General features: G+C 39.3%; 1 protein-coding gene across 10 annotated transcripts in view; it reads left to right on the forward strand.

The window, feature by feature from the left end:
- PTPN1 (protein tyrosine phosphatase non-receptor type 1) overlaps positions 1-25,137 on the forward strand; it is a 68,125-nt gene that overhangs the window by 18,765 nt on the left and 24,223 nt on the right. For 4 of the 10 annotated variants that reach the window (XM_089897063.1, XM_022597674.3, XM_089897062.1 and 1 more), the window contains one exon: positions 23,935-24,015. The exons of 1 other annotated variant lie outside the window; for it this stretch is intronic. In XM_089897063.1, coding sequence (XP_089753189.1) covers positions 23,935-24,015 — 81 coding nt within the window. Of the gene's footprint in view, positions 1-107; positions 11,786-12,461; positions 12,617-23,934; positions 24,016-25,137 lie in introns of all 10 variants that reach the window. 5 more of the 10 variants (XM_089897066.1, XM_089897065.1, XM_089897068.1 and 2 more) reach the window with 3 other exon arrangements.

A 25,137-nucleotide genomic window follows, 5' to 3' on the forward strand; every position in this document is an offset into this window, starting at 1 on the left:
TGGGCTCTCTCACTGTGTGCCTCGTGACGTTTGATTGGCTGCAAACTAGCAATAAACTGCTTCTTCTGCTATCTAATCTGTAGTTGCTTTCTATCTCTGTATTTAAGGGTACATCTATAATCTACCAATGCCAGTTGAAGAGGATAGATGATAGAAACAACCGTATGCTTAAGCAAGTTGGGAGAGATGCTAATAGACAGCCAGAAAACTACAACGGCCTGTAAAACAGAACAGGCTCAGTTTGTGGCAGAATTTTGTGTTCAAGAGTTTTGTTTTTTGTTTGATTTTTAATATGCCTGTTTTGTCCTTTTTAAGTTGATAGTCTTCAAATAAAAAGCTACGGCCAGTCTTGTGTGTCATGGAGTCCCTGGCTGTGAGGCTCAAAGTTTATTACTATCCAGAGTGTCCCCTTAAATCTCTTTGGGTCAGTTCATGGGAACAATGTTCAGATGGACTTTTCTGGCTGGCAGAGAGTCAACTGGTAACCAAGCATGAAAGTACAGACAGTCCCTAATACATACATGTGTCTGCTTCAAAAGGTTGAAAGTTAGTTGTCTGGGACTCTGAACATATTTTCTGTAGAATCAGTGCTATGAATGGTGTTTAAGTTCCAAGCTTACCCTGGTACCTATTTATTCTGCAGTATACCTGAAGTATTCCTAGTAATATCATATGTGATTTTCCCATAGAATTATTATATATGATGATGATTACTATACATATTTAATATTATACATAATAGTGATTTTATGAATAAAAACCATTCTGGGTTCCATCTGGGGGGTAGTGTGTGTATGTATGTGGTGGGGGGGTGGCTATAGGTGTGTATTAATACATCCCCTTCTCATGCAGCCCTGCCACTGGAAGTGGTTTTTCTTCTCACCTCTAAGTAATATGGACTCTCATGGATTTTGGAGGAGAGGCTGGATTAAAGGTTAGAGCCGTGAGGAATAGATTAGGCTGGCATTTCTGGGGCTAGAGAACAATGACAGCTCCCAGGACACTTCTTGGGCCTGGCTGTCTCTTCATTACCCCGTTTTGTCTTCTTCCAGGGTCCCCAGGCATTGACCTTTTTTTCCTTGGTTACCTTTTTTTTTTTTGCTTGGACCAGGGTTTTTGCCTCTGGTCTACAACTGAATTTTCTATCAGGGTCTCCTGCTTTTGAAATAAATATATAGTCTTTTTGAGGTTTTCAAAATTAAATGTTGTGGCAGAGTTATCACATGTTAATTTTGCTGTGAGAAATTGTAGAATCCCAGATGACTGATCTTTATGATCTTTATAAACTGCACCTGTATTTCCATTTCATTCTCCTGTGTTATATATCACATTGCAGAAAATAATAGCTTTTATAATTAATACTGCCTCCCTTGATTACATTTCTTGTCTAAGATTTGTTTTCAGATAAGACCTTTTCATGACAGTACACAAAACCGTACAGCACACTTCCTACTTAAATCCTCTGAATCTGTCCACAGCAGTATTTCAGAGTCCAAAATGACTTCTGCCAGGAGACTGGATAAACCTTTGGGTAGGTGATCTGTGGTCTTTTATGACTTGATTTGTGCTTCACCTGGTACAAAGAAATCTTTTAGGGTAAGGACAGGCTGCATTAGCTGGTCATAGCAAATGGGACCTCGGAGAGCATCTGAATGGCACAGCAGGCCTGGCCCTGGCAGCCTTGTGATAAAAGGGTTTGCCTCCAGGGCCATCATCTCCCATAAATATCACATTCCCCTCCCTGAACCCACAGGCACCCAAGTTGCACCTCTTTTGTCCTCAACCAAGCACTGCTGAGATGCTGAGGCATTGGGCTCTTAGCTGATGGCAATAGTTGGTCTGGGTGTTTCCATTTAGCAGTTTGCTGCTTTTAAACTGGCTTGTGGAGAGCTGCAGGGCTGGAGGTTCCCTGCTAGTTCATGTTTGGCTTTTTGTCCCTCACTTGACAGCTGCTATTTCACTTCTCAGCAGAAAGGGACACTGTGCCCACCCAAGCCCACCCAGAAAGGAAGGTGTGATGTACCACTTCTGAAAGGTTCAGTCTGGCATCATTGTAAACAAGAAGGTGGGTCAGGTGGGGCTGGAGGTGGAACGTGGCTGCTCCCCAAAACTGCAGATCGTTCTACAAGTGCATTCTGGCATAGTGTGATGAAAGTTTCTAGCATTTTATTCCCCTTAATAATCATGAGCACAGAAGGGGTAGGGGGAGTGGGGTTGTCTGGCCATAGAAGCTGTCATATTAAACAGCACTTTCTGGTTTTAGCAAGTTTTATCCAAATGAGACTTCAGATTTTCTCTCTCTAATTTACTGGCAGTTCTTCTGAAAATGTCTAATTATTTTGCCAGAAAATCACTCAAGCACTTAAGCCTTTTTTTTTTTAACCTGTGCAAATATGTTACATTCTTTTAAAATAGATCAGATAGAAATGGGAACCCGTAAGATTTTATGTATTTTCTAATGCATTATTTTTATATTAAATAGGTTTCTGTAGACTTTCTCATGCTTTTGTTTAGAGGATGTATTTTGTAATGTAGAGCATGGCTTTACCTTGCCTTGTAAGCTTGATATATTTTTTTAGCACCCAGCATTTTTTTTTCCTGTATTGTGAAATCCACTGAATAATTATAAAATCAGTAGACACTTGTTTACAAGTTAATATGTGTATCTGTCCTTAGTTGCACTGACTCAAAAGCTAAAGTAACCTTCAGTTCTTTGATTTACCCTTACATCCAACTGATTGCCAAGTCCTCCAACTTCATTCTTGAAATGTGCATCTGAACCTCTTTCCTTGTTTCCTCATCCTCTTCCCTTGTCTCCTCCATTCAGGCCCTCCTCATCTCTGGCCTTTTATGGTCACCTTCAGCTGGTTCAGGCTCTTTGTTTCCATCCTGTCTTTCATGGGACAAGAAGTGTTATCCCTGTCCTACCTGAAAACTTCTAGTGGCTCCCCGTTGCTGGGACTGTAGTCTCCTGATTCCTTGGCCTCACCTAACACAGGTGCTTAAAGCAGGTCTGGGTAAGGGTGTTGGTTTAGCTCTGCTGACCAGCACCCCTGCCCCACCCCTTCCCTGCACATTCCAAACTGGGTTGTCATTGGTGCTGTATCTTCTGTCTGCTGAGCGGCCACCATTCACCCTCCTTTCAGCTCACAGGCCCTGCCTCAGTGGAGCAGGTGCCTCCCGCCCCCGACACTGAGCTGACTTTTCTGTTAAGTTCCCTTTTTTTGTTGTTCTATGGGAAATATTAACATGCTTTCTCTGTTACCTCTATACCTGAATGTATTAATTTTCCCTAAATCACCTGAGGAATCCATCTCTCTAGGGGAAAATTAGGATTTGGTTACAGGAAGAAAGCCACTGAGAAAACGTATTCTGCTTCTGACATGCCAAATAGCATTTTTTGCAGTGTGCTGTTCCTTTTTAACACTTAATAATATGTTATGAGTTTCCCTGGTGGCACAGTGGTTGAGAATCTGCCTGCCAATGCAGGGGACACGGGTTCGAGCCCTGGTCTGGGAAGATCCCACATGCCACAGAGCAACTAGGCCCGTGAGCCACAACTAATGAGCCTGCGCGTCTGGAGCGTGTGCTCTGCAACAAGAGAGGCTGCGACAGTGAGAGGCCTGCGCACTGCGATGAAGAGTGGCCCCCGCTTGACGCAACTAGAGAAAGCCCTCGCACAGAAATGAAAACCCAACACAGCCAAAAAATAATAATAATATTTTATATGAATTACTATTTTAATTCTATTGCTTATATATTATTTTCTTCTTTGCTGGAATGTGAACCCTCTGAGAATATGAGATCATGTCTTTTAGATCTTCGTATCCTCAGTACTGAGTGTACTGTAGTGTCTGGCCTAGTGTCACCTTGCGGACTTGTATCATGCACTCATTTAACCTTGCTTAAACTATACAAGCAAAAAGCAAAAAAGAGAAATTCCTTTAAATACCACATTGTCCTATCAGACCACACCTTGATAATCCTCTGTAGGGAAGGGGAGACTACTGGTGAAAGAGAAACAAAAGAAGTTAAGATCCGGGCTTTAAAATATCTAAGGCTTCAATGCTGGTAATTTAAAGTATTTTTTCCAAGGTTTTAATCTTAATTGCATGAAATTTTTGCCTCACAGCTAACTATAGAATTTAGTTGCCATATAAGATGGCATTTCTGTACACCCTTCAGAAATGTTTGTGGAATTAAATAAACCATATTCAGCACTTAAGGGTAATCTACCTAACAATTATTGAACAGAAGAGTCGTAATTTATCCTATAAACCATTATGGTGGTCACCTATAAGTTCATATAAATTATGTTGGCACTTAATTCATTACAACTTTATTGGGTGCCTCTGGATGCCAGGCAGTGTGCTAGGCAGTGACAAGTACAGGGGTGAGGGTGATAGGGAACACCCTGTGGTCTCGTTAATAGTCACAGGAGAGAGATGACATGAAACAGTCACACAAACTATTAATTGTGGAGGAAGTGCCATGAAAGAAGAATAAAAGGTACAAGGAGAGTGTTGAAGAAGGGGCTTTAAGCAGGTATGAAGGGGTCAGTGAATCCTTGGGCGAGGCCTACAGGGTGGTGTGGGTGAGCCTTTCAGTTAGAAGTGGCTTAGCAATTTTCAAGAACGCAGGGAAGGCATGCACGGCCTGAGCATTGGTCACCAGAGTATGTCACCTCCTGAGATAATGACTCCCAGAAGTTTATTATTCACTGGCAGAAAGTAGTACTTCTCCTTTGTTTATACACGTTTTAAAAATTAAGGATTTGTCTTATACTAGAATCCCCTGATTTGTTGAACAGTCCTGTATTCACTATACTCATTCATATTCCTTGAGATTTTATAAAATATTTTTAAAATAACTAAAGTCTTGATTATATCCTTTCAACCCTTGTTAAGAATTCTTATTTTTGTAATTTATACTATATTTCATTATACAGTGATATATTTACTATGGAAAACAAAAAAGAATAAAAGTTTTCTTTATCCCTATCACTGCAGAGTATAACTACTATAAACATTTTGTCTGTATTCTGCCAATCATATTTTAATTGAAATTTTTATTGAGATAATTACAGATTCATGTGCAGTTGTGAGAAATAATACAGAGTGGTCCTTTGTACACTTTGCCCAGTTTCCTTCACCATGATAACATTGTGCAAAGCTGTAGTACACTATCACAGCCAGGATATTGACATTGATAACAGTTTGTCCATCTTATCATATTTCCTCAGTTTTACTTGGGCTCATTTGTGTGTGCATTATTTGTTTCCCATAGACTCTTGTATTAGTAATGCTGTTTGTTTTTTTTTTTTGCGGTATGCGGGCCTCTCACTGTTGTGGCCTCTCCCATTGTGGAGCACAGGCTCCGGATGCGCAGGCTCAGTGGCCATGGCTCACGGGCCCAGCCACTCCGCGGCATGTGGGATCTTCCCGGACCAGGGCACGAACCCATGTCCCCTGCATCAGCAGGCGGACTCTCAATGACTGCACCACCAGGGAAGCCCAGTAATGCTATTTTTTATGTGATTTCATCCTAGTTTTTTTCTTTTCTGCCCTCAAAAAACATCCCCTCTCCTAATCTTTTTTGTTGTTGTTGTTGGTAGGAGTTTATCAATTTATTTATTTTTGCTGTGTTGGGTCTTCATTTCTGTGCAAGGGCTTTCTCTAGTTGTGGCAAGCGGGGGCCACTCTTCATCGCAGTATGTGGGCCTCTCACTATCGGTGGCCTCTCTTGTTGTGGAGCACAGGCTCCAGACGCGCAGGCTCAGTAGTTGTGGCTCACAGGCCTAGTTGCTCCGCAGCATGTGGGATCCTCCCAGACCAGGGCTCGAACCCGTGTCCCCTGCATTAGTAGGCAGATTCTCAACCACTGTGCCACCAGGGAAGCCCGCCCTCTCCTAATCTTATATCCCTCTCATGCCATTGTGTGTTTTCTCTAAACTTGTTTCAAAAAGCAGCTACCTGTAAGAGAAATAAATAGATTAAAAATAGTCAGTCCCAATGTACTTTACCAGCTTACTGATTGTTTATAGACAGTTTAGCCAGTTTATAGTTTCTGGCCTTGCTGCTGAAAGATACTCTGGGTGGCTTCTAACCAAGAGAGAACCATTTAATGCCATTCAAAATAGACTGAATTATCAACAGTGTCTGAATTATCAACAGTGTCTGAAAAGGGCCTGACAGTGAGTTGCCTATAATTCAAGCAGAACAGAGTAAGTAGAAGAATAAATATGTACCAGGAAAGTACAGGTAACAAAGGAGGCTTAGAGATCTTTGCTGTTATTTCTTGAGCAAATATTCTTCTGAGGTCATCTGTCTACTGACTCCCCCTCTGTCGAACAAATAACCAAAAAGATAATCACCACTTGGTTGCTGCATGTGTAGTCAGTTGATTTTCGGTGGCCATATGATTTTCATATGTGGTCTGGTTTTCAGTGTTGCTTGAATTTTCTCAATGCTCCCATTGAGAAAATACCCCCAATTTTCAATTTTGGAGTAAAAAGGAAAGAAACAATAGGACATATGAAAAGTAAAAAGGAAGTTGTTTTAAAGTACTGTAACTGAGTTCAGAAAGCATGAATAGAGCAGGAGAGAAGCCAGGATGAGTGACGCTAGTCATCAAGTGGCATGGGGTTGCTAAAAGCACATCAACCAGATAATCAGCTTGAAAAAATTTAAAAGGAGGAGTTAACTGCCAAGGGACTCTATCCAAGCAAATGGAAAGGACTTGAGAAGAAAAACTAGTTAGGCATGATTGTCTTGTTATTGGATAGTGAGAGAAGGGAGCTCTTTCTGTCCAGAATAGGACCTCTCAGTGGAGGTTAGGCTCTCACTAATGAAAAATAACTGTTGAGTTCTGGCTGGCCTTATTCAGCAGCTCTTAATAATTAAAATTTAGTAACGTGAGAATATGTGGAAGCTACTTCAACAAGAGAATCTGTTTCTCAAACCTAACTGTTAAAATGCTGAAGTTGTTTTTATTTTAACCCAGCTGTTATTGAACATTATTTTGGAGGCTCTAGATAAAGTAATAAGATAAGAAAAGTAAATCATTGCTAAACAATTGGGAGAAACGGATTTATTCTATTTGCAATGTGATTGATCAACCTAGAAAACGAGTTTAAGAAAAATTACATGAGTAAAAAAAAGAAAAAGAAAAATTACATGAGTAAATGAAGGTAGGTTAGATGGCTGGATAACAAGATTTTATCATAGAATAATATGTATAATGTGGGCCTATCTATGTAAAAACAAATAGTAAGAATTCATAAATAATTCATTATTTAAGAATTCATTGTTTATTTTGCATGTTTGGAGGAGTAGACAATACTAGACTGTTAACATTGGTTAAGTTTTTTCATTACATCTTTGTATTGTATACACTGGACATGTTATTTTTATAATTTTTGAGGAGGAATTTTATAATAAGTCTTTCAGTATTTAGGAATGCTTATATTTTCTAATGACTCCTTCTATACTAATATCTTTATTATATACACCTAGTGCCCTCAGTTTTTGCGTATTACTGTGATTCCCTTCTGTGAGCCGTATTGAAGTTACCTAGTAATCAACTATTCTTCCCTTCCCTCTCCCCCCAGCATCTGATTTGAAATATTCTCAGTTGCTATCTGAAGAGTCTCAGTCAATATCCATAATATTACCAAGATTATTCTCTTTTTTAAAAACTCTTCCTCTTCTGCCTTCCACACTCCCTTTGGTGGTTGTACTCTGCATTATATAGTACACCATCTCCCTTACAGCCATCCGTTTATCTTAGACCTACTAGTAAATATTAATTCTCACTCTCAGTTGTTCCCTAAATCTCTCTAGTCATTTTGGTTGCCTGATGCTCATTCTCTACTAGCTTCTTCAGGAATGGTTTATAGAAACAATATTCTGGGAATTAACAGTGCACGTTCATAACAGTTTGTCTGCAGCTTTAATATTTGAAGGCCACATGGTCTGTATATAAAAATCTTTGCATCACATTTTATTTCCTTAAGTAACTTAAATATGTTATTCCACTGTCTTGTGGTATAAAGCATTGCTGTGGATGTTTGATGGTCTAATTTTTAGCCATTAAAAGTGACTTGGTCTTTTTGCTAGATTCCCAAAGGATTTTAAAAATCTTTTAATTCAAAGTGTAATCATTTATTAAATCATATCTTGCTCTTGGCCATTTTGGGTCCAAGAAGAATTCTTCCCCCAAATCAATGTGTTCTTCCAATGTATAGTTTCAAACCTTTTCTTTTTTTAATTTCAGAAGAGTCTTAAATTCAAGCTTTCAGTATTTCTTTTGTTACATTGCTTTGATTTCCTTCTCAGGGACTCAGCCTGTTGTGTGTATGTTTGATCTTCTTTGCCTATCATTTATTTCTTTCACTTCCTCTCAAAAATTTTAAAATCTTAATAATTTGCTTTAAAAACATGAAAAATTATTAAATATAATTTTAAATTAAAAAAATACAATTTCAAACTTTCAGAACAATTATAACAGTGCAAGGAACCTATTTCTCTTTGGTTACTTCTTTTTGAATTTCTTTTTTTTAAACTCTCCTGTTTTCTGTTTCCTTTAAGGCATTAAACCTATTTATTTGCTCTTGTGTTCCTCCTTGTTTTGTCTTCATTTCTGAAAATATTTTCTTCTTTTCTTTTTAATTCTTTCCTGATTTCTTTCACTTCTCTTTTCAGATCATTCTTTTTTCCAGTTACTTTGGTTCTTAAGTTCTCATTCTCATTTATGTTGTTATTCCATAGCTTCTACCATTTTCTTAGTTTCTTGTTGGATTAGTTTCATCTTTTGTGGGCATCTTTCTAGCCTGCTTTTGTCTTCTGTAGGGATATTGTTTGTCCCTTATTCTCTTTCATATATTAATGCTGTGTGGAACTCAACTGTTCCTTGTCTACTGACCGTTTTTAAGTGAACAGTTTCCCGGTAGTTTTAGGAAGGAAGGGGTGGGTCAGATAGATGTTCTAGCCCAGGGCTCTCAGGCTCCCTCTTTAGTTGGCTTTGTGAAGTGATTTTTAAAGCATCTTGTGTTTCTAAGATCTGCTTCCCCTGTTCCTCCCATTTTTACCTATTATCTCAACCTTCTCTTTCCTTTTCTCCTTTTGTCTGTATCTTGTTCAATTTGTTCTGCTCCAAGAAGCTTCTCCTCCATGCAGGCTGTGTCTTACTTAGAAGGTCTTAGTTTTGAGAGTCTGTAGGGCCTAGGCTGACCCAGCACCTTGGGGAGGGGGAGCATGGGGATGCCTGTGAATTGGAGCCTACAGGATCTGCTCCTAGTTTGGCTGCTCACACAAGTTGGCCTGTCACAATTCCCAGTGAGACCTGATGATTTGGGGTTCTCCTGGTCACAGCCATCAGAACCCCCTGTTGTCTTGATTCTCCTTCCTCCCACACAAATGTTGATACCACATGGGTCTTAATAACTGGCTGTCCCCCACTTCCTTGTACTTTCAGAGTCTCTGGTTTTGTTTTAGTTGTTGTCTGAGGGGTTCTCTGTGTTGGTTTGGCTATCCTGTTGCTCCATTTGTTTGTTTGTTTATTTATTTATTATTTATTTTTGGCTGCATTGGGTCTTCGTTGCTGCCCATGGGCTTCACTCTAGTTGTGGCGAGCGGGTGCTGCTCTTCATTGTGGTGCGTGGGCCTCTCTCCTCTTGTTGTGGAGCATGGGCTCTAGGCTTGCGGGCTTCAGTAGTTGTGGTGCGCGGGCTCAGTAGTTGTGGCTCACGGGCTCTAGAGCGCAGGCTCAGTAGTTGTGGCACACGGGCTTAGTTGCTCGATGGCATGTGGGATCTTCCTGAACCAGGGATTGAATCTGTGTCTCCTGCATTGGCAGGGGGATTCTTAACCACTGTGGCACTGGGGAAGTCCTCCATTTATTTTTATGGGGATTCAGGGAGAGTGGAAAACTGTGGCCACTGCTGCCACCGTCTTCCCAGAATCATAAAGCCAGAGTAATTGCTCAAAAACACATATCCAATCATATCATTCCTCCCTACTTTAAAAAAAACTTGAGTTGCAAGAATCCTTCACGAAAACTTTCAAACATATAGAAATAGGCTAGTATAATGAACCCCTACGTATTCGTCACCCAGTTTCAATAATTAAAAACTCATGGCTCATCTTTTTTCCTCTGTATCCCCTACCCATTAACCCTTCCCAGCTCTAATTTATTTTGAAATAAATCCAAGCATCATAACAAATACTTAAAAAAAAAAATTGAATACTCAGGGGTCAGAGGAGCCAGAACCACATCTTCTTTGGACTTGGAGAGGAAAGTGAAATGTCAAGGAAAGCTGATGTTACCATCCAGGGTCTGGGCTGAGGGACCATCAGCCTGGAAATACATTCGGAGTACGACCTTAGGGAGCTGACCGTCATATCGAGCTCTGCTAGGCACAAGGAGCTAGGAAGACAGCACTTGCCATTCCTACCTGAATATTGTTTGCAGCAGAGGGCCCCGGTGGGTCCTGATTTAGGAGTGCTGAGTGCTGACAACGCTCAGTCCCTCCTCGGCCTGGCTCAGGCACTCCATGTAAAAGCCTTCCTGCTATTCCAGCCATTGACCTGCTCCTCCCTAGTTTGTAGGGAGGATGTAGGGAGCCTAGATTTCATCTCAGTTGGAATGTAGCCTTCTCCAGGAGTGTACCACATCAGAAAATCGTGCTGCCTGCAGGAGAAGTAGAGGGGAAGAGGCACATCCTTCCAAGAAATGTTTCTCTCACACCCAGCCATTCCCTGGGTATCATAGCAGGAAATTACTCATTACTGGGAAATCACCGCTGACCTTTCTGTTGAGGAAGTCAAAGAGAGAGCAGAGTTCTCAAAGTTAGTTGGGTCACTGGTGCTTTCTTCTTGCATTCATTATTTGTTTTCCACTGCCATCCTCATGCTATCTCTATTTTCATAATTCCAAATTCATATCTCACCTTGGTTCGTTCTGACATGTTTAGCCCACCCATTCAGTGGATCCTTATTGAGGGCCCTGTGTCTGCAGGAGTCGTGCTCTGCCGGTGAGCAAGCTGGACCTCAAGTGCCTGCTCCTTTGAGCTGAGGAGCCTCAGCCAGCAATCTCTCTTGGAAAGCCTCTCCAGCCCTGTTGAGCGGAGGCAAGTTTAGGAAGTGTTATGTGTGTGCCCTGTGCACCCCTAGGAGTCTGGGCACAGAGACCTGGGTCGCAGGCCACTTTCGTGTGGTGTGGGCCCACTCTCTCCTCTCTGACCTTTGGTGTGATGGCAAGGGCTTGGAGAGTGACACAGGCAGGAGACTTTGGGGTTGCTCCAATGGAGAATGGCCATCCTGTCTCCACCCCAGCCTTCATTGCTAAGGTTTCCTTTCAAGCAACAGTGCTGGAACAGACTAGGCAAAACAGCTTAGATATAGCTGTATGATGTATCTTCTCCCCTTAATGCCAACCAAAGTTGGCAAGGAGAGGTAACAGGCCAGCAGTGCCAGAAAGAGCTCTTTCCTCTGCACCAGATGTGGCTGCTCCACAGTTACCCCTGAGTTTACTATTTTCATTTTTACCAGCTCCTCTCATTGCCTTTCCCTTCTTCCTGTGAATAGATTTTGCCTCTGAGCAGGACTTTCTACTCAGTAGCATTGTTTGTGGCCACAGCGGTCTTCCCCCACCAAGTAGGAACTCACTGAGGACAGGGGCGACGACAGAGCCACCTGCCCCGTCAACACTTGGTACAACCTGAAACGCAAGAACAAAAATTGGCTGCAAGTACAGTGATAGCAATGTTGCAGTCTTGACTCTGAAGGTGATCCTCAAAACTTGACTTTGGCATCGTATGTAAGGGTTTGCTTTAAAAAATATACTTGGGTGGTGAGACCAATTACCTTTAAAATAATTTTACATTTCTGGCTTTTTAACTATCCTGTTCTCTAATGAACATATCTCACTGAAACTTTCCACTGTTTGCTCTGAGTAATCTTGTTTACTTGAAGATTGCTTTACAGTGCAGTAAGAAAACAAACATTCTAATCGTGAGTTTTTTTCAAGTTTAGGCATTGCTGTTACATGAAAATGTCACTAGACTTAGTGTCCCTAAAGTTCTTTATTTATCCTGATTTTTGTAAAATGTTTGATTTATTTGGTCCTAGGGATTTATTTTCCTGTTAGCCCAATGAAGATGTCATGATTTTGTGAGCCTTGGGGAGAAGAGTGCCTAGCTATTGTATTATCTTTAAAGGATATTACTTCTACAATAGCTTCAGTTATTTATGTAATAATAGTGGCCCAAGGTCTGTCTCTAGCAATATGTATATGGATTTTGGTTCCTATATAGTTTTAGTTGTAGCATTGAGATATTGAGCAAATCCTCTTGAGGAAGTATTTGGCATCAGTCAGCCTTCTAAAAATTGATCATATGTTATTAGCAGAGGTTTACTGCCTCCTTTCATTGTATAGAAAATTTTTTTTTTTTATGTATCCAGTTCTAAGAAGGCAGATGACCAAAAGATCATGCAGCTGTTGCCGGAGGCTTATGGCTGGAGAGGAGGAAGGGATAGAACCGTTTTTAAACAATTGCATCTCCCTAAATATGTCAAGGAGATAGGAAGATGTTCTACTTTGATTTGTTGACATACAGGTATTTTATGCTGGATCTTGTTTTAAGTAGTTACTCTGAAAGTTGCTTTTTATTTAAGTACTCTTAATAAATTAAAATTTGCTTTGACGGAAGTTAAAATGTTAGAAATCAGGTAACTGACATGGAGAACTATGCTTTTTAAAAAATAGTCTGCTTAAAAAAAATAGTCTGCTTATGGACATGGTGAACAGAAATAATTTAATGTTTTAATTTTTTCTTCTATTTCACTACAAGTTTATACGCATAATAATACATACCAGATAAATATGGGGGAAAAGTTTTGTGCCAGAGCCATCCTGCCTACTCTTTCCTTACAGAAGAACAAAGTAACAGTATTCATTTTAACTATAGAAATACTATAGTGGGGTTTTTTAATTCCCTACATTTTAATCTCCTGTGTTCCTCTTGATCTTTAATTTGCTAAAATAGTTGCAAAGAATGAACCTAGCCTTCATTAATCTTCCTAAAAACAACTCTACCTAGTTGTAATGGTTCATCTTTCTCTTAAAAATAGTGATTTGTTCACTCTGAAATCTGAATGATCAGTTGCAGCTGCATTTTGTTCCTATTTGAGTTTAGGAAGAAGGGAGGAGGAAGCACTCTGTAATATACAATTTGAATTACTGTAATAGACGGACACAAAGATTAGCATAGTGGAACTGTTAAGCTGTCAGAACCGGAAGAAACATCTATTCTTAGCATAGTTTGAGATTTAAAGGCAACATAATGGGTATAGTTGAAAATTGTAGAAGGAAAATAAACCAGATGGGTTAAGATTAAATTTTTTTCCTAAATTGTTACTACCATACTGAGGAAGAGGACTTTCTACCATTAGAGGCAATAAAGAAAATCGCAGAGGGAAAGGTCAATAGGTTTGAATACTTAAAAATTTTAAACTACTTAAAACTCTTTATTACTTAGGTAATGCATATGCGCTGTAGAAAACAATAGAAAATAAAAATCACTCATAATTCTGCCAAGTGGCAGCTCTCTTGTTATTATAATGACATTTTATGATAATCCTCCCACACTTAAAATATTTTTATTTAGGGGAAATTAAATTTAAATGTGCAAACAAATAAATTGGCAAAATGGTTTCTCAGGATAGACAAAGAATTGTTGGCTTTAAGATATGTAAAGAGCTTACATGAGTAAGAAAAATACTAATATTCTCGAAGATTGGTAGGCAAAGGACAGAGACAGTCACTCTGTGTTCATCATTCAGCAGACGTTGAGTGCCTGCTGGTCAAGTTAGAGTAGTGTTTACTGTGCACAAAAACGGCTGTTGGAAGGGACAGACATGCCATATTGTCGTCTGTATGTTTTAGTCCAACATCTTGAGGCATAATCAAGATATAAATGAAATTGTATGGAAAAACATTTTTCTTTAGTTGAATTTTTTCAAAAATAATGGAGAAGATTGTATTTATGAACTTGAGATGGGCAACTGTTTCTTAAACAAGACACCCCACAAAAACGATAGAGGAAAAGATTGATAAATTGAACTACATTGACCTTAAGAACTTCTCTTCAATGGGAGAAAATATTTGCAAATGAAGCAACTGACAAAGGATTAATCTCCAAAATTTACAAGCAGCTCATGCAGCTCAATATCAAAAAAACAAACAACCCAATCCAAAAATGGGCCTAAATAGACATTTCTCCAAAGAAGATACACAGACTGCCAACAAACACATGAAAGGATGCTCAACATCACTAATTATTAGAGAAATGCAAATCAAAACTACAATGAGGTATCACCTCACACCAGTCAGAATGGGCATCATCAAAAAGTCTGCAAACAATAAATGCTGGAGAGGGTGTGGAGAAAAGGGAACCCTCTTGCACTGTTGGTGGGAATGTAAATTGATACAGCCCCTGTGGAGAACAGTATGGAGGTTCCTTAAAAAACTGAAAATAGAACTACCATACGACCCAGCAATCCCACTACTGGGTATATACCCTGAGAAAACCATAATTCAAAAAGAGTCATGTACCACAATGTTCATTGCAGCTATGTTTACAATAGCCAGGACATGGAAGCAACCTAAGTGTCCATCAACAGATGAATGGATAAAGAAGATGTGGCACATATATACAATGGAATATTATTCAGCCATAAAAAATGAAATTGAGTTATTTGTAGTGAGGTGGATGGATCTAGAGTCTGTCATACAGAGTGAAGTGAGTCAGAAAGAGGAAAGTACCGTATGCTAACACATATATATGGAATCTAAAAAAAAACGGTTCTGAAGAACCTAGGGGCAGGACAGGAATAAAGACACAGACGTAGAAGGTGGACTTGAGGACACGGGGAGTGGGAAGGGTAAGCTGGGACGAAGTGAGAGAGTGGCATGGACATATGTACACTACCAAATGTAAAATAGATAGCTAGTGGGAAGCAGCCACATAGCACAGGGAGATCAGCTCAGTGCTTTGTGACCACCTAGAGGGGTGGGATAGGGAGGGTGGGAGGGAGGGAGACGCAAGAGGGAGGAGATATGTGGATATATGTATATGTATAGCTGATTCACTTTGTTATACAGCAGAAACTAACACACCATTGTAAAGCAATTATACTCCAATAAAGATGTTAAAAAAAAAAAAAGAGCTTCTCTTCATCAAAAGACACCATTAACTTCGGGTTGTTTGCAGAAGTGGCCCCAAATTCCTCCCATCCCTGTCTGTCACATTCGTGCCCCTCTGAATGTGACTCTCACCAGGAGGTGGACAATCACTTTTGAATTTGTGCTCGGCCACGTGACTAGCTTTGGCCAGTAGAATGTTGGTGATAATGACACAAGCAGAGGCCTAAAAAACATACAGGCATACCTCGTTTTACTGCACTTTGCTTTATTGTGTTTTTTACAAATTAAAGGTTGGTGGCAACCCTGTGTCAAACAAGTCTACTGGCACCAGTTTCCCAACAACATTTGCTCACTTTGTCTGTGTGTCACATTTTGGTAATTCTTGCAATATTTCAGACTTTTTCATTATTATTATATTTGTTGTGGTGACCCATGCTCAGTGATCTTTGATGTTACTAATGCAAAAAGATTACAACTCACTGAAGGCCTAGCTCACGGTTAGCATTTTTTAAGCAATAAAGTATTTTTAAATCAAGGTATGTACACTGTTTTTTTCAGACATAATGCTTTTGCACACTTTATAGACTAGTATAATATAACCATAACTTTTATATGCACTGAGAAACCAAAAATTCATGTGACTCACTTTATTGCGATATTCGCTTTATTGTTGTGGTCTGGAACTGAACCTGCAGTGTCTCTGTACTTGCATATCTTTCTTGCTGCTTTTGAGAATTCTACAGTCACTACAGTGTGAACAGACCCAGGCTAGCCTGTTGGATGATAAACGACACTGACCTGATTACTGCCATCACCCTTGTCAACAGCCAGCCAAGCACCAGGTTTGTAAGTGAGGCCAGTGGGCCACCAGTGATCACAAATGCATATGGTGAGCCCAGCCAACAGTACATGGAACAGAGACAAGCCATCCCAGCTAAGCTTAGCTCAAATGGCCAACCCCTAGAATCACAAGTAAATAAGCTGTTGTAAGCCCTGTGTTTTGGGGTGGTTAGATATGTGTATCAGTTGGCTTTTGCCAACATTTGCAGTGTGTGTGACCACCAAAGGACTTGTGCCCAGAATACATAAAGAATACTGCATATCATTAAGAAAAAGACAACAGCCTAATAGAAAAAAAGTGGACAAAGGCTACATATGATATCATTCCAACTGTATGACATTTCTGGAAAAAGCAAAACTATGGAAACGGTAGCAAGATCAGTTGACAGGTTGACAGGGGTGTGCCGGGAGAGAGGGAGGGATGAATAGGTAGAGCACAGGGTTTTAGGCCAGTGCAAATACTCTGTTTAATGGAGGATACATGTCATTATAAATTTGTCAAAATCCACATAATGTACAAAACAAAGAGTGAACCTTCTTCAAAACACTTCAAGGGCTCCTCTGGCCTGTAGCAGTAGTATCTTGCTCTGGTATTGCCACTTTTCCAGGTGTCTTATAAGCAGGTGTGACATGTGACATCAATGCTGATGTTATGATAAGTTACTTAAAAAACAAATGGCTGTAAAGTCATTCACAGAATGTTACTTTCACTTGCTGCATTCAGATGTTTTCTTAATTAGGAATTTCAAGTAACTCTGAGTATTGCATGACTTCTTAGTGGAGAAAACGGATAGAAAGCCACAGGCTATGGGCTCACATGGGGTTTTGTCTCTTGTAACCTTATGATTAGACTAACATGTCTTGGCGTGGTAAGTAGTAAGCATTCACTGAACTGTTGACTTTATTAAAAGTCCTCTCTCACTAAATTGGCCCAAAGAGATTTTTCTCCTGAAGCCCTGAAGTTTTTAAGACCGTTGCTGTTTATTCAGCAACATCCTAAATTAGCTTTATGTAAGTAGAGTTGCATCTCACACTAGATTGAGGTCTAAAAAAAGATAAGAAATCTGTGCATAGATCAGGTTATCCTTAATTTACCCATAATGTGTGGTGCATGTGGTTTTATGCATACAGCCTGGTACCATTGTTCTGAGGCACAGTTCAATGCTAGAACCCTTAATCTAAGCCACAGGAGGAAGCAAAAAGAAAGGCAGATGCAGGGCTTCCCTGGTGGCACAGTGGTTGGGAGTCCGCCTGCCAATGCAGGGGACACGGGTTCGTGCCCCGGTTCGGGAGGATCCCGCATGCCGCAGAGCGGCTGGGCCCGTGGGCCATGGCCGCTGGGCCTGCGCGTCGGAGCCTGTGCTCCGCGGCGGGAGAGGCCACAGCGGTGAGAGGCCCGCGTACCACAAAAAAACAAAAACAAAAGAAATGCAGGTGCAGATAGAGTTTGGGGCTTCTGAATCATTCCTTCTGCCTTTCCAAGAATGATCAGATCCTTGGTGGTGGGGAGGGGGTGTAGGTAGAGTGTCCACTTGCTCAGGGCTTTAATCCTGTTTTACTGTTAATTCTTGATGAATAGTCATGGATGTGTTTGTGTGAGGTACATGTGACAGTGCCTATCTGAGAACCTAGCGTCTCTTTATCTGGCTGTTCATCTTCATATCCTTATTGCCTGCCACATAGTCAGTGCTCAATAAATATTTGGATGAATTGCAGGGACTCAAACACTGACTCTAGACCTTGCTTCTTTAATCCACATACACAGAATTCTTTGGAAAGCCAGGCAGAAGAGCTTGGTCACCTGCTTCCCCTCTTCCCCAAATTGTCATTTTATCTTTGTGGCTTCAGTAAAAAACTATCACTTCATAATGCTTTTGGGCATTGGTCACGTCTTTCCTCGTCAGCCCTAATCCCCGAAATGGTATGTAGAAAAGTACATTTACATCTAGAAAGTATTTAGAAAACTCATTTGGTTGATAACAATAATGCAAAAGCCTTTTCTTTGGTTATGGTACAGAATCTTGTACTGCTCTTGGAATATTAAAGAAATGCTTAACCAAAGCTAGTTTCATTTTGACATTCTGTTTCCCTCCCATTTACACTCCCAGATTACACACAGACTATCATCAGTTTCATAAGTGTGGTTCTGTTATTTCAGAGCAGGAATATCGCGTGGGTTCCTAAGGTCTCTCTCTGTGACCACTGAGCTTAGGGAAATTAACCGTGGAAGGAGGAAGCTGGTGGTTGGCAATCTGCTTCCATGTAAACCGAAGGTGTAAACCTTCCACTTTCAGATGTCTGCCAACTACTTGTGTCCTTAGTCAGCTGTACCACTGTCCTCGGCAAAGTGCCAGAACCCCAGGGCCTGATGAACACTTAAACTGTCCTTATGGAAAGCAGAAGGTAAACAAAACAGAAGTGAAAGTAGATTCAATTTTTTAGACTGTTCTCTTACAGGAATGGTTTTGTGGTTCTCAGCATTAAAAAAAAAATACTTGTTCCAATATGTTTCATTGACATCAATTACTGTAAGTCTGATTCATTTTCTGCCTATTGATTTTTGCCCAAGGTGAAATTTATGACATTTAACAGAAAACATAAGTGATTAAAAAAAACAAAAAACAGATACTTTAAGGGTTGTAAAAATAAGGTTTAAAGTCAGTGGTACTTGAAAACGCAATTTTTATATTTCTTTGTTAACTACTCAGTTGTGTAAAAAATAAATAAATGACAATGTTAATGTTCTGTTAAGCTTCCAGGAGATGTTGTGATTTACTTTGAAGATTTTTTATCCTTACTGTTTGCAGCTTTACTCTGAACCTAACGTGTGGGTACTGATTTATATTTTAGGGGTGTGCTGGGGCTGCTCTATCCTCTGTGTCTCTGAACTGCTCCTTCACATCTCCTATTTCTCCATGCTGTGTTCCTCTGCTTTCAAAGTACCCATCCTTTGTGTTCAGTGCAGAGTTTTTATCTTCATCTGTTAAGGTTTGTTGTTGTTGTTTAAATTTCAGTGATTGTCAATTCCATTTCCAAGATTTCTCATTTGTTCTTTCCTATCCATTTATTCTGGCTTCATTCCTCCCTAGATTTATTTATAACATCTTTCTTATACGTGATTCCTTTATTTATCCCTGATCTCAAATATATTTATCTTTAAAGTGCTAACAATAAATTCCTTGTGGGATAGATTTATTTTTCTAGTTGATTTGTTGGCTATCTTTTTCAGAACTAGTCACCTTCTGTTTTTTTGGTACCTTGCTTGCAGATCACTTTGAGTGGGAGGCCTGTTTTTTTCATTTGTTCTGTTTTTGAGCCTAGCTGTGCCTTTGTGCTTTTCTTTATATTTAATCAACCTCGCTTTGTGTTCAGAGCAGAGGGTGCACATCAGAGCGTGAAATTGGTCCCACCATGTCCACCAGATGGTTCCCCTTTGTGAAGGGTACTCCACACTTTCCATTCCTGCCCTCATCCTCGTTTGTGGCGAATTTGTAAAACAATTTGATTATGCTTTTTTCCATGTTGTTTTCCAAATGTACATAATTGTTCTGGTAGTGATTTGTAACTCCATTTTCTTTTAACCTTACCCCCGACCAGTGTACAAGATGACCCAACATTTCCTCAAGCTCTGGCAGGGATGATTATTGTATATCCTTCTGCCTTTTAAATGCTGGCCAGTTTTGTTCCTTCCTCCCTCCCCCTCTTTCTCTTTCAACTACCACATAAGAGTCTTAGGTTCTTGGTTTACTTTTCATCATCTTTTTCTGTTCAGTACATAATCATTTTAAATTTTAAACCAAAGCAAGCTTGGTGCTTGTTAGCTAAATTTTAAGCTTTTTCATTATTATCTAAGCATTGTAGTTTATCTTAAAATTTAACAATATTGAGTATGTGACTTCTTGTGTATTGATTATATAAACAGATAAATATAATAAAATATTTTCCTAAGGTTTTTGTAGTAAATTATATTGTTCCATTAACTAGTATACATAAAGAATACAGCATTGCTTTCAACTTGAAAGACGTTGAACTTCTGACTGATAATTTGTATATTTCTCAGAGTATACTTTGTTATACAGGAATTTTATATTCTCATTTATAATGAGATTTATGAATAACAAAATTTGTTCAACACGTTATTTTGAAGAGTTGGTTGCTAAAATTTTAGTCTAGCCACCCCTCCCCCCCATTTCTATATATATCTCCCTATTCAGTGGTGACCACTGCAAGAGTTCCAGGAAATGTACACCCTGTATGTTCACTTATTGCATTTTAAATTATTGTCTTTACTGTACTTCTGCATTTCCCTTCAGTCTAGTTCTGTCTATTTCTGAGAGCCAGTAGCTTCCATAAAGTACTGGATAACGGTCGGAGCAATCAAATTAGGCAACCATTTGTAAAATGGGGGTGCGGGGGAGCATAGAAGATGCTGAAGGTGCTAAGGGACTTGTAGTTCACTGCAGTTCTAGCAAATAAAAGGTACCACTGGAGTCCTTTCTTCCTTTAGACTTTTAAAACAGATGGCTGTCCGAACCATCTAAAAATAACCCTTTTTGCTTTGAATCCACGTTTTAGTAACACTTTTGGTACTCTCTTGTCAGGAGGCCGTGTGACTCAATTGCACAGCAAAATAATAATAATAATAAAATGATTGGAAAGCAGGATTGGACCAGACATTTGCTTAAACATATTCCCTTTCAAGAACGTTTCTGTTCCATAAAATGAAGCAGATTGGTATGGAGTTAAGGACTCTTTGAGGGGGACCTTTGGAATCATCCCTTAATTCCATCACTAGAATTAGGTTGAGTGCCTACTCTGAGCCTGGGCCGGTGCTAGGAGGGGTGAGAGAAGTGAAGGTCTAGGCCCTTCCCAGCAGACTCCCAGCTTTAACAAGATGCTGGCTCCACCTCATCACTCTCAAATAGTTTTAAGAGAAATATGCATTTTACTGTGGAGCCAATAAGAGACATTCACCCTATTCTGGGACTAAAGAGAAAAAGGTGTTAAAACCAAAATTGCTAGGTTTAACTTAACAAAGTGCTATAAACCTGAAAATATTTCTGCAAGGCTGGATTGGCTTTTATGCCTATGTGTTTTCAAAAATGGAAATCTCAAGTGAAAAATTACCAGCTTTTCACCCAAGTTTGACTTTTTGCCTAATTGGATTTGGGAGGTATTTGAATAATGGATCATGAGCTTTCCCGTAAATACAGAAATTGATTCACTCTGGGCCCTAATTCATCCCAGAATTACCAGAGCTTTATAAGCATGTTATATCCCTTTGTACTCACTGGGAGGTCATCTGTTATCTTAAGTGAGTGTGGGAAGATGGGAAATAAAGAACTAGCTTTAGAAATTATTCAGGTAATGTCAGTTTCTGCCCTGCTCACTTCCTTGCCTCTTAAGATTTCCAGTTCAGATGTTTTGTTTAAACTTTATCAAGCATTTTATAGCCCAGCTTTCTAGCCCAGCCAAATCATAATTTTGGAAGAACTGCTTTTTTCCTCTCATGAAAACGGTTCACTGTGGAGATGAGTCAGATCATTTTGGGTGCCCATATAAAATGATACAGTGTAATTTAAACCATTTGCCTGTAAGCTTTGACCAAACTTGAGCTCTGCTTCGGTAGCACATCATCAGATTTATTCTCCAAGAGAGCATGAACGTTTGACGTCCATTACATATGATGTTTCGTTCTATGACATTTCTGAAACCTACACTAAAAATAGGAAGTAAGCTTCTAAAAAGCCAGTAAAGAACTGTCCGAGGGAAGGAAATGGATAGGTTATCTATTTGTTGGTATATTTAATTTCCCACTGGTAAAATTTCTAAGTTAGTGTGATCCCATCCCTGAAATTATGAGGTACACTTTGAATGATTCTTGAAACGTTCAGTGGGTATTTTTTAGGGGATGCTTCTGGGAGTATGTTTCATGGCAAGTTTATTGTTTCCTTTTTGGCTTGGCTCCTCAGTTTACCCAGCGTTCATCTTTTCATCATCAGCTTTAAGGCCTTTATTTTATTCTGTGTGTGGAAATTTTACATACTTTGGTGGATTATTTAATCTTTGGTCAGAGTAATCAAAGATCTTCTAGGGATACTTCATGCTTGGGATGAAAGTCTCCTTAAAGTTGTTCATCAGTCAGGGATCTGCTTTTTCTACCACAGTTAGAAGGTTAGCTTACCTTTGATACAGTTTTAGAATACAGAAATCTTGTTTTGCTGTAGTTCTATAAAGGTTTGTTGTACAGTAGTGTATGTGCTTTCTTCTAAACCACTGTTGGTAGTTACTTTTAATTTTAAAGGTACTTTATCACTCCTCAATTTTAAGACTCTAATCCTGGCATTTTATTTTACTGAATGAAATGTAAATACTTGTATTCAAAGCATACATATATTTCCCATATGCCATTCTAAAATAGAGAAACACTTAAACTGGGTATATTTTATTACTTGTAAATTATACCTCAAAGCTGGTCAGAAAAACTAATTGAAATACATAATTAAGATCTGTGCATTTTGCTCTATGAGTATACCTTAATTTTAGAATCTCTTTTTAAAAAAGTATTGTGTGAATAACTCCTCTATTTTTATTAGGTATCTCCGAGTTTTGCTGTGTTCTCTCTCACCAAAAAAGTACAGATTAATAAATCCTTTGGCTGAATAAAATCAATTGCACACTGTTGTTGCTATTTTGGCCCTTATTTCCTCAGAATGAATACTTGTTAGTTCAGTGGTTTATCCATGTCAATGATTTCTTCCATCTTCATCTAGTCACACCAGCTGGAGTGATCACATTGTTTCACATCACAAGGCAAAATTCGTACCTTTTGCTAAACACTTCCAAATAACAAGTAGAATAAGAAATTTAAAACTGAGATTTATTTTTTCAAGTCATTTTTCTGTGTTGTGTAGCATTTCCCTGAAAGCTTAATCTCATCCATAAATGATGTGATGGCTAAGTTACTACTGGACTAATTTGTTTAATCCCAAGTGGGTTTATAATATATCATCATAGCTTTAAATTATTATCTCATTTCTAGTATGAGTCAAAAACTCCTCCTTGTCATTTTGTAGTTTTTTTAATAAGTAGAATAGCAGAATGTGGGCATTCTTTTTTTTTAAATCCAAGTTGAATGTATACATGGTTTAAGAGCTTAAATAATACCATGATAAGCTTATAATAAAATCCAGTTACTTGCTGCCCATACCTCCCTGTTCCCCAGTCTTTCTCTTCATGGATGACTATTTTGAACTCTTTGAGCTGCTGACTCTAGCTTGTATTTATTTCCGTATTTCTAAGGAAAATGCTTATCTTTGGATTCATTGATTTAGATCTTTCCTAAGGTATAGGATTTCATTTTCTTAAACAGCCATTCCTTCTGCTTTCCCACTTTGCTTCCCCTCCCCCATTCTCCCAGTATGTTATACTTTTTGGTTAAAACCATATTCATTGTGTACATTATTTGCCTATGCACACAGTCACAGACAGTGTTGTACTGTACTGTTTCCTTTTTAATAGATTTTCCTGTAGTTAATACTTTCCTGCCTTTTTTTCATCTGTAGCGTTTTCTTTCTACCTGTTGCTAATTCTTCCCATAGCTTCTGATAGCCTCTCAGAACAATTTTCCACAAGCTCAGTCAGTGCTATGCGATAGAAATACAGCGCAACCCATATGTGTAATTCTGCTTTTTCTAGTAGCCACAGTAAGAAAGGTAAAAGGAAGCAGATGAAAGTAGTAGTATAGTTTGCATAATCCAATATGTTCAAAACGTTATTTCAACCAATAGTCAGTATTTCAAATATCTGAAATACCTTACTTTCTTTTTTTAGCACTAAGTCATCAAAATCCAATGTGTATTTTTACACTTGCGCAACATCTCTTTTCAGGCTGGCTGCATCTCAAGTGCTCTCAATAGCCACGTGTGGCTCATGGCTGCTGGGCTGCTGTTTCGGACAGAGCAGTTTCAGGTGATTTCTCAGCTTCAGATTTGGTCTTGGAGGCGTCCCTACTGGGGACCTCTGTTCTTTGGTCTGGGTCGCTGGGTCTGTAGGCTGCCACACAGCTACCATTTTGAGACTTCTTTGCTTTGCTTCTCAGTTGGATTCCCTGTTTTCTGGACTTCAGGTCTTCTCATTTCCCTTTGGTGGTCTCGTTTGGTCACGGTTGGTACAGGGGACAAAGGCATGTTGTTGACTCGTCTGTCTCTTGAGTCATTCTGGGCCAATCTGGCTGCTTGCCTCCTAGGGCTGGTACATGGTTGTCATCCTGGGGCCTCCCCCGTCACAGCTTTTTTGGAAATTTCCTGTGCCTTTGCTCTTGTGTTGGATCCTTCCCCCCAACCCCTGTCCTGTATATCTTACATCTTTCTCTTTCTTGGTTTATTTCCTCACTCAGGTGGAAGACATGCTCCAGTGGATTGCTGCAGCAAGGGAGCAGGGGTGGTAAAGTTTTTGAGACCTTGCATATCTGAAATGTTTTTCTTGTCCCTTCTCACTTGTTGATTATTGGGCTGTGTATAGAACTCTAAGTTGGACATCATTTTTCTTCAGAATTTTGAAGGCATTGCGCCTTTGCCCTTCAGCTTACAGTGTTCTTGCAGAATCTGATTACCTTATCTTTTGAAAGTGAACTATTTTTTCTCCCTGGGAACTTACAGTATGTTCTTTTTGTCTGCAGGATTCTGGAATTGCAAATTAGTGTGTCTCAGTATGGGTCTGTTTTTATCATTTTGATGAGCACTTGATGTGTCTGGGAGATTTCCTTGAACTATTTTTTAATGTATTCTTTTCTTACATTTTGTTTTGCTTAATTTTCCATTATTATTATTTATTTAGGCTTTGCCTTCTGGAAAGGTAGGGTTTCTTCTACCTTTATCTTATCACTCTTCAGTTAAGCTTATCATTTCTGCCATCTTGTTTTTAAGTTGCAAGAGACATTTTTATTGTATACAACATCCTGTTCTTAATCCATGGATACAGTATCTTATCTGAGTATATTAATAATGTATATATTTTAAGCTTTCATTTCTCTGCAGTTTATTTCCTCTAAGGGCCTTTTTTTGCCTGTTTTGTTTTTCTTTTAAATCTCTT

The sequence above is a fragment of the Delphinapterus leucas genome, chromosome 15 (assembly GCF_059928025.1).
Source record: "Delphinapterus leucas isolate spDelLeu-1000000601 "Yukka" chromosome 15, BTC_Dleu_Yukka2, whole genome shotgun sequence".
Classification (NCBI taxonomy): Eukaryota; Metazoa; Chordata; class Mammalia; order Artiodactyla; family Monodontidae; genus Delphinapterus; species Delphinapterus leucas.